The sequence below is a fragment of the Brienomyrus brachyistius genome, chromosome 24, assembly GCF_023856365.1.
Source record: "Brienomyrus brachyistius isolate T26 chromosome 24, BBRACH_0.4, whole genome shotgun sequence".
Classification (NCBI taxonomy): domain Eukaryota; kingdom Metazoa; phylum Chordata; class Actinopteri; order Osteoglossiformes; family Mormyridae; genus Brienomyrus; species Brienomyrus brachyistius.
Genome location: NC_064556.1, coordinates 2,704,842 through 2,719,687, shown reverse-complemented (window position 1 = coordinate 2,719,687; position 14,846 = coordinate 2,704,842). Strand labels below are relative to the sequence as shown.

The window sequence follows — 14,846 nt, the reverse complement described above, 5'->3', positions numbered from 1 at the left end:
TACAAGTAAAATAATGCAGGTGGACATTGACTTAATAATTGTTTTGTTGATTCCCAGAAAAGTGACGGCAGATCAGCACCATGTTCTTCCTCTGAACTGTGCTTGGAGTCTTTTTTTGTCGATCCATCAAAATAAAATAAAAAAAGACAAAAAAAGACAAACGTGTTTAAAGAGTCGATGGTTTACGGTGCACTGCAACCGAAGTTAAAAAACTTACTGTCCGCGTTCTGAGGCGGCAGCACTTTCACTTGGAAAACCGCGTCCTCCTCATACAGACACACGCACGCGCTTTTATCTTCCTCAAAATAAAAGCCAAACTAAAGGTTTTACACGTTCTCCTTCCATCTTCGACGGTAGAAACCAATACACACAATGCATGTTTTCCACTTAAATACTCGGCAGCAACATCCACTTGCATATTCATCCAGGTTAGACTAAACTCGCATGGTACATAAACAGCTTAAGCAAAATGAACAAAAATATTGATAAAGACCACAGCATCGTATTAAAATGATATGAATAAAGATTTATTTTTATATGAACAGGTGGTTTGATTTTTATTGTATTTTACAAGTTTCTATGACAATCTCGCAAAATTTTCTAGCATATTCCAAGAATGGAAATGGAAAAGGATTTATTGCTGAATGTTAAATGAAATACACTTTGACGGACTGGAAAACTTCTCAGTTGCTGCTGTTGACCATGCACCCATCCTACCTGGGCCACGAGGACATGCAGAAGGGAGGCGCTCAGAAGCTCAAGCGAGCAGAAAGATAAACAAAGTCGGAAGAAACGGGTTGGACATAACGGTAAGAAATACTAACGGGGCAATTTCACATTTAAACTAACTAGAGAAGCACTGCCTTCATTTGCATCGCCTAAATATACAGAATAAGACCCGATACCCTGAACGAACAAACAGAGAAACAAAACCAAGTGGAATTTGAGCAGTGAAATAAAACACATTTCAGTCTAGGAATTATACCATTGTGCCTTTGATAAAGCAATAAGTATTTATTTAATGATCTAGATTCTTTTGGATACATTAAGTGTCATTTTGTAACTGTTTTGCTTGAAAACAGGTATGATATGTTTACTTACCATTATAAATCGCCTTTAAAGGTATTATATTAAACAACGTAATGCCAAGAATCGCTCCTCCTTTAATTTCGATGCGCCCGAAATCGTCTTGTCACTATATCCCTGTCTTTTGTTTGGAGACAGATAGATATTCACGGTAAGCCAGTTGAAACCACTACGCTTTTTCACTGACAACCACTGAAAACAACTGATAAGTGTGGAACGGACGAAGCAGCTGTTGAGATGAGCGACTGACGCCGATCACCGACCGACGATGACGCGCGTCAGCTGAACCAGATAGCGGGATTGTGGGAGTGAATGTCGGTGGTGCTGGAAGATGCGAAACGTATTCCTTTACGCAGAAAAGGCAATCCATGTCTGCATAATCACATTTAAGAAGATTGTATCAAGTATGTATCAAAACTCAGCCTCTCGCAATAATAATAATAATAATAATAATAATAATAATAATAATAATAATAATAATAATAATAATAATAAATGTTCCAGTATTCATGGAGTTTGGTTGTCTCAACGACTGGTAACCGGGGACAATTTCAAACACACTTGCAGACATTACTTCGCCACAATGGACTATTGTCGTCACACTCTGTAGAAAATGATGTCATCAAACAGACCTAAATACAAGGTTTGCATATTTTGGCATTTTGACAGACTCACAGCTATGTTCTTCTGTGTGTTTCTCTCTCTCTCTCTCTCTCTCTCTCTGTCAGGGTGGGGGGGGGGGGGGGTCCTCCACCCTGGGGCTCCCACCCCCCCCCCCTACACAGGACTGCTGGCTGAGTAATGGGCTCGTCCAGGGAATGTAGAATCATGGTCCATTCCTTCAGGAGTGCGGCGGAAGCTCTGACACGCGGCTTGTAGGTGCAGCTGCAGTGATGTGATGGTTAGGTGGGCAGTGTGTGTGGGGGGTAGGTAACTGGGGCGGAGGAGAGAGTGGAGGGGGTTCTGTCCAAGCCCAGATCCCTCAAGCCTGGAGCTCCTCAGACCTTTAGCCCCTCAGCCCGATGCTTCTACCAGACTCTGCTGCCTTTTTATCAGATTCGGGTGTTTGGTCATGTGACCCCTCCCACGGAACAAGAAAGAGGAAGTTGGCCAGGCCAGCCAGCAAATAATGTTAAAACCCTGTCCTCAATCCCAGGGAGCCTTGGCATGGTACCATGTCCTCTGCCCACTGGATCTGTCCATCTACAGAAAAACCTCAGAGTGACAGCACTTCCACTACCTGCTGGATCTACAGAAGCTCTAGTCATAGTACTGGTCCACTGCCCACCAGACCTGCAGTTCCACAGACACCCTCTGGGTGGTGCTTGTCCACTGCCTACCAGGCTTTCAATTCTATGAAAATCTTCAAGTCATACCTTGTCCAGTTCCCATTGCACTAAACTTGCAATTCTATAGACACACCTGGGCCTGTACCATGTCCACTGCCTCCTGGACGTGTGGTTCTACAGAAACGCTTAAGGTGATACCGTGTCCACTGCCTGCCAGACCGACGGTTCTACAGAAACCGTTCGCCGCGACGAGTCAAAAAGCGAGCGGCGCCGCATTTGGAAGGCCGCCGCGCCCCCAGCCTCCTGTTACGAGAACAAAAAAACGAACAAACGAAATGACAAACAAACGAGCGAATCATATTCGTGTAAACATACACCTTAGGCAGAAGTGGCTTACATCGTATGACGAGACAAGGATGTCACAGTTCAAAAAAGGGATGATTTCCCCCAAAAAAAACAAACCTTGAAAAAATGAAAGGACAATGAAGAAGAGAACAGAAAGAAACGTGTATAAAAATGAGGAGTCCGTATAAGAAAGGCTACAAAAAACGTAACTGGACCTCCGGCATCGGCATACGTCAAAAGGCACCACAATGTTGTTCTATTTCTTTTTTAAGTTGTGAAAAAATCGGCACGTCTCTTTTTCATTATGCTGTAAATCAAAATGTACATATAAATAGAGTTTTCCCTATAAAAAAAGTCTTTGCTGTTAGCTAGTAGACAACATTTGCTAAAATGAAAATAAATATTTCATTTGTTAGAATATCTGTCTGTTATATAAAATAAAAATATTTCTTATAGGTGCAGGTCTATAGTGTATTGTTGCGTCGGTAGGTCGGTTCTACTGGGGAGCGCCGTCCTGTTTGGACCGGGACAGCGTCAGTCTGGGCGGCAGGTTCCCGCGCGAACTCTGCCTGCCCGAAGGCTGATGAGTCCGTGCCTCGGCCGGCCTGTAGATGGTAGCGGGCTCCGTGCTCATGTTCTGCATACTGAGGAAGGGCGTGCTCTCCCCATCCTCCTCCTCGGACTCGCTGTCCGACAGGCAGCTCCGCGAGCCGCAGTCCCGCGCCGCCTCGCCTCGCTGTGCCACGTGCCCATTGAGCCTGGACCTCCGCCAGCGTCTGCCGTTGGATCCGCTTCTCTTTGGTTTCTCCAGGGAGGAGAGGTACTCCTGCGTGGTCTCATACTCGTCGTCGTCCGCCAGTCGGTACGGGCTGGACGGCAGGCTGCCGGTGCTCTCGTCCAGGTAGGTGCGACGTTGCTGTCTGTAGAGCTCGTGCCGCTGGACGTCGTGCAGCGGCACCTGGTAGCGGCGGAGCAGCGGCTGGTCGTCCTCCGGCTGGTAGGAGGTGTGGGCGGCCGGCGGGAGGGACATGGCGTGGCTGGTGTTGGGGGAGGTGATCTGGAAGGTAGGCACCTGTGGGGGCAGTGAGTAATGGAAGTCCACCGGAGAGAGGCGCGCCGGCGTCGTCAGCGCCGACACGTACCTGCGGGGGAGGGGGAGGTTATGCGGGGGGAGAGATGGATAAATACAGGAGAATGACGTCTGAGTCCGGTCGGCCCGTTCCCTCGCACCGTGGAAGGGTGTAAGCAAAGCCCATGTCCGGCCCATATAACGCAGCCTGCACTGCATCAAAGTCTCCCGAGGTACAAGCAGGCCCACCCCCCACCACCAACACCAACTTCAGGCCACTCCCTCTGCCCCCACGTTTACTATGGCACTGGGAAGATTTTAATATACACATTAGAAACATGCAGCTTGAAAGGTTCAATGGCACACCAAAAATAAGATGATTTAATCTGTGCCGCCATCCCACTGAACTGTATTTAAACTCTACTGCTTCTACTACAATAATCTGCCTTTGCTCTGATAATCTGCCTCTGCTTTATCATTCTGCCTCTACTTCGAGAATCTGCCTCTGCTCTCACACTTTGCCTCTCAGAATCTGCATCTGCTCTCACACTTTGCCTCTAATAATCTGCCTCTGCTCTCACACTTTGCCTGAATAATCTGCCTCTGCTCTCACACTTTGCCTCTAATAATCTGCCTCTGCCCTCACACTCCGCCTCTAATAATCTGCCTCTGCTCTCACACTTTGCCTCTAATAATCTGCCTCTGCCCTCACACTCCGCCTCTAATAATCTGCCTCTGCTCTCACACTTTGCCTGAATAATCTGCCTCTGCTCTCATACTTTGCCTCTAATAATCTGCCTCTGCTCTCACACTCCGCCTCTAATAATCTGCCTCTGCTCTCACACTTTGCCTGAATAATCTGCCTCTGCTCTCATACTTTGCCTCTAATAATCTGCATCTGCTCTCACACTTTGCCTCTAATAATCTGCCTATGCTCTCACACTTTGCCTCTAATAATCTGCCTCTGCTCTCACACTCCGCCTCTAATAATCTGCCTCTTTGCTCTGACACTTTCCTTCCCAGTATGTTGATCTCATACTTGGCCTGTACTCCGATGCACCTCCTCTGCAGTGCTATCCCGCCTCTGCACTGCCACTCGTCCCTCAGAAAACCAAACATGTGCCATTAAGTCTTTCAAACTGTCACGGCCGTCCCCGCGGGGGGAGGTCGCCATGGAAGTGAGCGTTTTAACGTGTACACTAAAATGTGCAGAGTGCCATAGCGGACATCCCACCTGTCGCTGTGCGGAGAGTCCCCCAGCGAGTCGAAGGAGTCCCTGTACCGTGCGGCGGGGTGGTGGGGCTCAGTAATGCCACAGTGTGCCGCACGCCTGGCCCGCGCCTCCATGCACGCAGGACTGTTGCATTTACTGGTCCCCACGGAGGACGATGCCATGCCCGAGGGGGAGTCCGACAGTGCGCTCTCTGTCCTGTCCAAGCTCCATGTACGATCCTCGTGTCTGCGTGGGGGCAGGGTGAGGCGGGGGGAAAGCCAGAGCGCCATCACATTTATGCCCCCAGAGCCACCAGTGCTCCCACCTTCCAAAAGTGCAGCGCAGGCCCAGGGGTACATGCTCATCCATGCAGTGGGGGGGGGGGGGGGGGGGCAGAGAACAGCTGGAAAGCATATAAACTGAACAGGCACACTTCACTGCAGCCAGAGAACAGGACAGCACTGATTCCTGCACAGAAGTAACTCTTTCGGATGCTCGACCAGAAACACTCTACATTGGTGCAATACCTGTGAATGTGTGTGTGTGTGTGTGTGTGTGTGTGTGTGTGTGCATGTATGTGCTCTGTCTGTGTATGTAATAGACACGGACGTGTATGATTCAGCTGGAGGACCGCGTCCGGTGTGGACACATACGCCCTGGTATCTGTATCATAGCCTGCAGTGCATTCTGGGCACTATGAAAGAATGAATCATCAATTGGAAGTTTCTATTTGCATGACGCCAGTGTTTTAACTTTTCGGATCACTGGCTTTAACTTAAACATGACTAAATAAATGCTGCTTCATGTCTTCAACTGAAAGACATAAGTGAGAAGGAGCCAAGAGGAAAAGTAAATACATATAATATGTTTTTGTGAGCTCAGTGTCAGTGAAAGTTATTTTTTTGAAACTAAATAAGGGAGAAAGTAAGTGAGGCACATCTACAGCCACCAGGTGGCGACCAACACACTGGAAAAAAACACTGGCCAGTTTCTCGGCAGAGGAACCAGGAACCAGAGTATAAGGAGGCAACCTGTCCAAAGCCATCAGGCATTTGGCTGAGTTTGTGAGGGATTTCTGCTGAAGGATGGTGTTCTTTATCACTGCCATCATCGCAAAAGCTGATCCTTTAATCCAGTGTTTCTCAACCCGGTCCTCGGGCGCCCCCAGATGGGCCGCATGTTTGCTCCCTTCCCAGCTCCCTGCCAGACAGTCCATGATCCTGCTCCTTTCCAGTGGGAGCAAAATGTGATATATCTGGTGTTCCCTAAAGACCGGTTTAAGAAACACTGCTTTAATCAGCCCAAGCTCCGACCCCCCCTGGACATGTCCTCGGTTTTGACTGGGTTGGATTATCTGCAGCTCAATCAGTCCTATGTTGGGGGGGGGCGGTGGACTGTGCGTGTAACTGGCCCAGAAGACTAATTCTCTGGAGGGGTCATGTGATGGCCATATTGCTACGGCAATGGGGGAAAGTGGAGAAATCACCTACAGTACAGTGAATTTCGGAGGCGTCATGGTAACCTTGTACTGGGAGAGCACAGTGGCGGCAGCCTCACCTGTGTGTGGATGAGTGGGCGGGGCTTGACGTGTGGTGGGATCTGGAAGACGCTCGGCTGCCGGAGAAGGACGCCTCTGCCCCGTGCCGAATGACTCGCTCGGTGGCTGGTGCGTTCTTCGAGATGTACTGCAACGGAGAAGGCTACGTAACAGGAAGCCCGGACAGGGAGCATGGCGAGAGGGAGGCATTGCGGGTGTCGCTGGCTCCTAACCGCATGCAATGGGCAAATGTAAGCCTTCGTAGACTGAGCACTTCTGCAGGTCAATGTGATATGGGTCTGTGCAGTTTCTGAAGCTCGCAGAGAAACAGGCGACACAGAAACCGAACCACAAAGACAGAATGCCACCGCGAGGATGAAGAGCTTCCATCACAAACCAAGAATGCATGAGAAAGAACATCTTGCAGAAGACTAGAGCCCACGAGTGGATAGCTGACACTGAAGCGGGCCTCCTAGCTTTTAATGAGATTCAGCCATTGACTGAGAGCCATTGACTAATTGTAGCTGTGTGTTTAACAGTACTGGACTTTCTCCAGCTTGCTGGGCAAATACAACCGTTAGATTGGCATTAGGTCTGTAACTGGGGGGGGGGGGGGGGCTGCTATTCTGAGCAGGGCGTGTTAAAGACCCGCTCTACTGTCTTGAAATGACTGGCCCCCTCCCTCCATTTTATTTATTTATCAGATGCTTTCATCAAAAGTGGTGTACATTATGGAAAAAGCAGAATCAGTCAGTCCTTGGACTGGACCTTGGTTAAAAGCCTTGCTCAAGGACCCAACAGCAAAATCACTCAACTGAGCCACGGATTTGAACCAGTGACCTTCTGATCACAGATAAGGGGTTCTAACTCGGCCACACACCGCACACCACGTTATGTTAGCAAGCAGCTCGTCCGGCCTCCAACTCACATCTACCATGGGGATCTCCTCAGGGCCCGGTCCGGGGTGGTTGGGTCCATTGGCCAGGTTCCGGTTAGGATGGTCAGCGCACATGTTCTGACGCACGTGGTTGTGCATTTTCTTCCTCTGTCTCCTGCAGGGAAGATTCCGGAAACACAGAAAAACAGGGATAACGTCCTGTTTTTGAAATGCGGCTTTATTTTCTGCATTTGCCGCTCGTGTGTCTGGAGTTTAGTTAGTGTCCGAAATGTGACCGTGAGCTGATGAAAGTGAAGTTCTACTGCCAGGCTGTCCTTCTGCTTACACAAGGCCATCACTCTGCATTTTTAAAGCAGTGGTTCTGTCGGGTTGTTCTCCTGCCTCGCTCCTTAATAGATGCTGGCCTGATACACTGATACATGTGAATTGGAAGAGATGCATTGTGGGGGAGGAGGAGTCATTGATCCCAGCGTTAGCTTGTCGCTTGGTGAAAGCTTGCGGCCACAGCTTATGGGCACTCCGACTTTTCCTCTATGCTGTGACTCTCCCTTGCTGCTCTGACTCTCCCTGGCCATTCTGCCTCCAACAGCCGGAAGCGGACGCTCCCCGGGGGGAAGCGAGGGAACGGGGAGCCGGGTGACTCACGGAGCTCAGGGTTTGCCAGCCCCCGGCTTTCCGAGCGGAAGCCAAACAGTGAAAAGGGGTATAATTTTGGGGGGGGGGGAACAGCAGAATGCCAACTTTGGCAAAGGCTCAGATTCCACGGAGGGGAAACATTCAGAGGTAGCGAGCATGTCATGGTAGCTGGGGCAGGGCCTGAATGGGGGGGGGGACTTACTTGGTTTTGCAGTAGGCGACCACGCACACGATGCCCACCACCAGCAGAGCCACACAGATGCCTGTGATTGTCAGGACCCTCTTCTGGTAAAGCTCCTCTGCCTCTGCAGGAACGGGAACACGAGACGGTGCCGTTGGTCCCCACACACATAAGACGAACCCTCACCCCCCAAACACTGCCCCCTGTCTGTCACAGACGCATATCACACTATGACCCCCCCCCCTTAACATCCCTTACCAAAAGTGTGACTATACACATTCTGTCAGACTTCTACGTGACACCCACACCATAGCACTCCTGAGCTGTTGTGTGTGCCCCCACCCCCGATGCCGTGAAGCCGGTTCCGCTACCTGCGCTACATCCACACCTCCACGTGTCAGCTGTCACAGAATCCCGCGCCACAGGCCACAGCACGTTTCGGGCGGAAATTGGGGGCTGACCTTTTCAGGCCGAAATAGGCGACCCCTCATGAGCCCCGTGTACACGTTTCTGTGCACCTGGCTGAAGATCTAATGGGACCTCAGCACCAATCAGGAGGCCAGAGGCTTGGGGGCGGGGCTAAGCAACCATACAGCTAATAGCCATCCTTCCTGCTGTTCCCTTATCTCCCTAATGCCAACAGACAACACAGGTATAACGTCAGGCGACCGCTGCTGTGAGCGACGTTCTAACGTCACATTTCAGTGAGAAATAATGCATCTCAACAACATGCCCTGCAAATTAGAACAAAGCTGCCCCCCTCCCCTGACAGGCCCAAGTTAATCTGGAATAAATCTCGAGTTTAAAAGGTCAGTTTGGCGACACATTCTGTCCCAACATGACGGGGCGGAATGAGAGGAATCCTTCAATGTAACTTAAGGAGAGCCACTGTGTCTGTCTTGTAAGGGGGGATCCACTGCACTCTATATACCCGTGAGCTGACTCTATACACCCATGAGCTGACTCTATACACCCATGAGCTGACTCTATACACCCATGAGCTGACTCTATAAACCCATGAGCTGACTCTATAAACCCATGAGCTGACTCTGTATACCTGTGAGCTGATGCTATAAACCCGTTTGCTGACTCTATAATCCCGCGAGCTAACTCTATACACCCGTGAGCTGACACTATACACCCGTGAGCTAACTCTATACACCCGTGAGCTGACTCTATATACCCGTGAGCAGACACTATACACCCGTGAGCTTGCTCTATACACCCGCGAGCTGACTCTATACACCCGCGAGCTGACTCTATACACCCGCGAGCTGACTCTATAAACCCGTGAGCTGACTCTGTATACCTGTGAGCTGACGCTATAAACCCGTAAGCTGACTCTATTTGCCCTTGAACTGGTTCTATACACCCATGAGCTGACTCTATATACCCGTGAACTGGTTCTATACACCCAGGAGCTGACCCTATATACCCGTCAGCTGACTCTATAGAGCTGTGAGCTAAATGTATAGACCCATGAACTGACTGTATAGACCCATGAGCTGACTCTATATTCCCGTGAACTGACTCTATAAACCTGTGAGCTGACTCAATACACCCGCGAGCTGACTATAAACCTGTGAGATGACTCAATACACCCGTGAGCTGACTCTATAAACCCGTGAGCTGACTCTATACACCCGTGAGCTGACTCTATAGAGCTGTGAGCTAAATGTATAGACACATGAACTGACTCTATATACCCGTGAGCAGACACTATACACCCATGAGCTGACTCTATACACCCGTGAGCTGACACTATATACCCGTGAGCTGACTCTATAAACCCGTGAGCTGACTCTGTATACCTGTGAGCTGATGCTATAAACCTGTAAGCTGACTCTATATACCCGTGAACTGGTTCTATACACCCATGAGCTGAATCTATAAACCCGTGAGCTGACTCTATACACCCGTGAGCTGACTCTATATACCTGTGAGCTAAATGTATAGACCCATGAACTGACTGTATAGACCCATGAGCTGACTGTACAGACCCGTAAGCTGACTCTATACACACGTGAGCTGACTCTATACACCCGTGAGCTGACTCTATATACCTGTGAGCTAAATGTATAGACCCATGAACTGACTGTATAGACCCATGAGCTGACTGTACAGACCCGTAAGCTGACTCTATACACACGTGAGCTGACTCTATACACCCGTGAGCTGACTATAGAGCTGTGAGCTAACTCTTTGAAACTTTCCTGACCACCCCCCTCCCCAGATATCTCTTTCTAGTTCTCTGACCTCATCCCGCATCCAGTGGGAACAAGGGAACAATGTAAGAAGCACCAGTACAGCAGCTTTAGCGGAGCTAGCTCATTGGGAGGCCTTGTCTTGTGCTGGGATGGCCTGCCTATGCTTTTGGTTCCTGAATGTGACAAAAAATGGAGGGGCGGGTGTTTGTGTGGCAGGTATTAAAGCACACATGCACTGTGGGATCAACACACGAGGAATTAAATGCTGCATCACCACGCCACCGTGGGGAAAGTTCCTGTGGGCAGAAGATGCACCACTCCCAAACGGGAGGGACAACTTTTGGTTTTTCATGGTGCCGTTTGTGGCCAGCTGTACAGGAAGCAGGTGGCTTAGGGTCAGGAGCAGAGGACGGGGGGTGGGGCAGTTACATCATCAAGTTCATAAGGCCAGGTCGCCAAATGGAGGTCATGTACTTTACGGCCATGTCCCGAGACACCAGAGCTCCCCTCTGGGAGGAGACCTTGCCATGACCTTGGCTGCATCACAGGAACTTTACAAGGGTGAGACGCACACACACGCACAAACACACACATTACGTGTTATCCAGGAACAACCAAAAATACCAAGACGACAGAGGAATGGTCTGATGTGCGATTTGTTTTTGTTGGCATGATATGTACAGGTTTAATAAAGTCAGCAAAGCCAGTGTATATATGTGTGTGTGTGCGTGTGTGTGTGTATACACACACACACACACACAAACACACAAATTTAATTTAAAGCCAAATCAGTGCGTGTTTTGGAGCAGAAATGCTGCAGGTGCAGATAAGCTACAACAACAAGAGATTGAGAGGAGGGAGAGAATGAGGGGGATCTGGCTGAAGCAAAGGATGCAGAGGATAGATGAAGGCGGAGCAGAGGAGGTCAGCAGTAAAGCCTCGAGCTGCATGCTTGGCGTCAGGGAGTAATGGGGGAGCGGGGGGGGGGTCCGGGCCCCATCAGGACCACACTGCGGACACTCTCCATGGGCAGCACCCATTCACCTTACACTACACTGTACATCTAATGCATTTTTAACATGTAAAATAATGCAATCAAATTCTTAATAACGATACATAAAACGATCTCTTTAAAGAAATTTAATAACCAAACAAGTTGGCTATTTTAAATTTAAGCAGTCAAGTATAAAGGTTTTATAAAGGTTTTTCGCGTCACTACTGGATTCTACTGAATTGTTTACAGGCAACGTGACAGCACACATGCAACTTAAACGATGAAACTGCAGAAACGAATAATTGGTGAACGGAGGAGCAGCCTACAGGGCCCTGGGGACGGGGGGGGGGGGGGGGGGGCACACTCACTCTAACCCTTCCGGCTTCATGGTACCAGCTAGCTTCTGTCTAAGTGTAAATAGTTTTGCACTGCCCAGGGAACGTCTGGGTACTGAGACTGCATCTGGCCGCTGCCTGCTCTCTCTCACCGATCCCACCGGCCCCTCCCACCTGTCCAGATACGCTAAGTGAAGCGGGAAGGAGCGAGGCGGGAAGACGGCGTGACGCCGGGTTACAGTGAGGGGCTACGCTAGCAGACGCAGGTCAGCCGGCTTGCTGCGACCCCTCAGATCTCAGCAGCTTGTTTTAGACACAGGACCTCAAGTGCAATGGGGGTGCGTGGCTTAGGGAGGCTATATACATCTACCTCAGTCTGCAATTAAAATGAATGATTGATCCATACCCATTAATTCAATCCCAAGATGCTCTGCCAAGGCAGAAAGTTGACACAAAAAAGGAAGAAAAAACAGGTTTCAGAAAGAGATCTTCCAACATACACAACAGGTGCGCATCATGTGATCAGGCCGAGATGTCAGGAAGGAGGCGTCACGCAGTGCAGACGCCGCCTCCCACCCCGGACAGGCAAGACAGAGATGGGCAAGCACTGGAGCATGCATGGCGAGACGAGCACAGTACCCACTGCCACATCCACTGTCTTAAAGGGCCAGTACACATTTATTTTAACAGGTGGTCCTGTAGGGGAACGTATTTTTATACGCCATGGCTGTTTATCAATACATTTAGATGTTTATCGCTGCCATTAAAAATGCATTTTTCGGCCGAATATGGAAGTTATCTATTGGCCTGGTGCAGAAAGTACTTGCATATGAGGCTGGTTGAGATTTAAACAACCGTACCGGACCTTTTACAAATGACCCCGTACCTACAAATTCTTCAGGGCCCTTAGAAACAGCTCTTCTGTTCTCATGCGTTATGGCAGAGAGCTTTAAATGCCCAGCTGTTTGCACGCAAGCCTTTACACTTTGGCTTTCGCATGCCGCACGATTTAATAACTTCAGCTTCGCTGCGGTCCACGTTTACACCACGTCCGGCCCTTTCCCAGACTGTCGTCCTGTCGCGTTCACATTTCATAAGCATGAGCCCGTGGCGAATGAGGAGACTGCACTCAAAGAACTGCACAAATGACAAAAAACATTGAAGTGGCCAGAATATTGAATTTAACAGCCAGGGAGCAATTGTTCTGTCTTTCACATGACAATAATTCAGCAAAGACACTCCCGCTTGTGTTAACTAATCCCCGCTCGAGTAAATTTATGCATTAAACAATATATTAAAATCCTTTTAGGAATTAAAAGCTATTGCATAACATATATCTTGCTGGGCCGTGTGGTGGCTCGGTAGGTAGCAATATTGCCTAACACCTCCAGGGCCGAGGATCCCATTCTCATCCCCGGCACTGCGTGTGAGTGCCATTTCCTCCCCAGGTTGCTTCCAGGTACTCCGGTATCCTCCCACGGTCCAAAGAAATAAGGTTTATACCAATCGCTAATTGTATAATAAATTCGAAACTATGCAGCCTGCAACGAAAGCGGCAGTCTGACTGTAAAGTGTGGCATCAAATGCACCGCTTCGGTCCAACCCTGCTGGCAGAGGTCATACGAAGGACTGGGCCAGTTCTCCATGTGCCAGCACATGGTCCGTTTCATGTCCTGCATGATGGTCACATCCAAAACGATGTCCAAGTGCATCACCCACAAAAAAAAGACCATCAGAAATTCAAAGGGAGGAGCAGGAATCTAGTAAAAAGCCTGCGAATAATTCATGGCTGCTGACTAGATGTCCGGCTGCAAACATTAAAGAGACACACAGACTAAAAAAAGGCCACGAGGGGGAAGCAGTCAATCTGACTTCTCCAAGCCGTTAGCAACGACAGAGCGGGGCATCGTCTGCCTTCTGGGAAGTTCCCTGTGCCTGAGATGCTCCTTCCCAGGTGCCTGGACACACCATGTGAGGGACACCTCCTCACAGCAGGTTCGAAGCTGGGGGATCTCTGAGAGGCATTGCAGAGAAGATGCAGCGCTAGAATGCTAAATTAGCCAGAGAGGCCGCCATCATGGCTTGACTCGAAGTGGGAGGCGTGACCCAGTGCTCCGCATGGCGGAAAACGCTGCCAACACAGGCCACGCGACTCTGTGCTGCCAAGGCACTGGGGGGAGGGGAGGGGGGCAGCCTTCTGGGAGTTAAAGGAGTCACAGCTCAAGACATCAGGAAGACCTGAGCTCGTCCGGCTGAGACGGCACCCTCCGCAGCCAGGCCCCGTCGTTTCCATGACAACACACTGCTGGCAAAGCCGTCCTGGGTGAGGGGGAGGGGAATCTTAGGGCATAAAGAGAGCAGCAGACTACAGGGTCTGTGCAATCTGGGCTGAGTGGGGGGTCTATGAGCAAATGGGTCTAATGGGAGGGGGAACTAGAGACCAGGTTGGGCAGGAACGGCGTTAAAGTGGAGCACGGCCCCATGAATACCTTTAACACCCGCGTTCCAGCTACGAGGGAGTCGGCTGCTGCCGGCTATAGGACTGTGTAAGCCATGGGAGAACAAACTCTCCACAGCCAGAAATAGCCCCACAAAGGTACGACACGCTGGCCAGTGGCGCGTGAGCGCCGGGACCTTGGAGGGCGGCGTCCGCCCTTCCCTGGGGCAGCGGACGTGGCGGGATCCTCACTGGGAGCCGCACAGGCTAATTACCGAGCTCCTGGGTAAAACAGCACTGCCCCTTACGGCTCGTGGCCGGCGGCCGGAATGTTACCTTATACAGCATTTTGAGTTTTATTACAGCTGGGTGGCACTAAAGGTGGAGGGGGGGGTTCTTATTGAACACTAGACAACAGAGTTAGTTTGCCTAATGTAAGGTGTTACCGCAGCCGTCAGCTTAATGAAAAAGTGCTGCCTTCAAGGCTCATTCCCAAGAGTCTGCTGATCCTGCCAAGCGAACACAGCTCTGAAGGTCCAATAACAGTGTTTCCCGATCCGGTTCTTGGCGACCCCCAGACGGTCCACATTTTTGTTCACTCCCAGCTCCCTGCCAAACA

The 14,846-nt window shown here is 50.0% G+C and overlaps 1 protein-coding gene across 4 annotated transcripts in view; it reads right to left on the bottom strand.

Annotated features, from left to right (window-relative positions):
- Nucleotides 1–2,088: 2,088 nt before the first annotated feature.
- Nucleotides 2,089–14,846, bottom strand: part of nrg2a (neuregulin 2a) — an 89,948-nt gene continuing 77,190 nt past the window's right edge. For 2 of the 4 annotated variants that reach the window (XM_048994923.1, XM_048994926.1), the window contains exons 6-11: nt 12,197–12,220; nt 8,276–8,378; nt 7,468–7,591; nt 6,560–6,687; nt 5,024–5,248; nt 2,089–3,862 (exon numbers count right to left, since the gene is read on the bottom strand). In XM_048994923.1, coding sequence (XP_048850880.1) covers nt 3,217–3,862; nt 5,024–5,248; nt 6,560–6,687; nt 7,468–7,591; nt 8,276–8,378; nt 12,197–12,220 — 1,250 coding nt within the window. In that variant the 3' untranslated portion in view covers nt 2,089–3,216. The remainder of the gene's footprint in view (nt 3,863–5,023; nt 5,249–6,559; nt 6,688–7,467; nt 7,592–8,275; nt 8,379–12,196; nt 12,221–14,846) is intronic. The other 2 variants (XM_048994924.1, XM_048994925.1) reach the window with 1 other exon arrangement.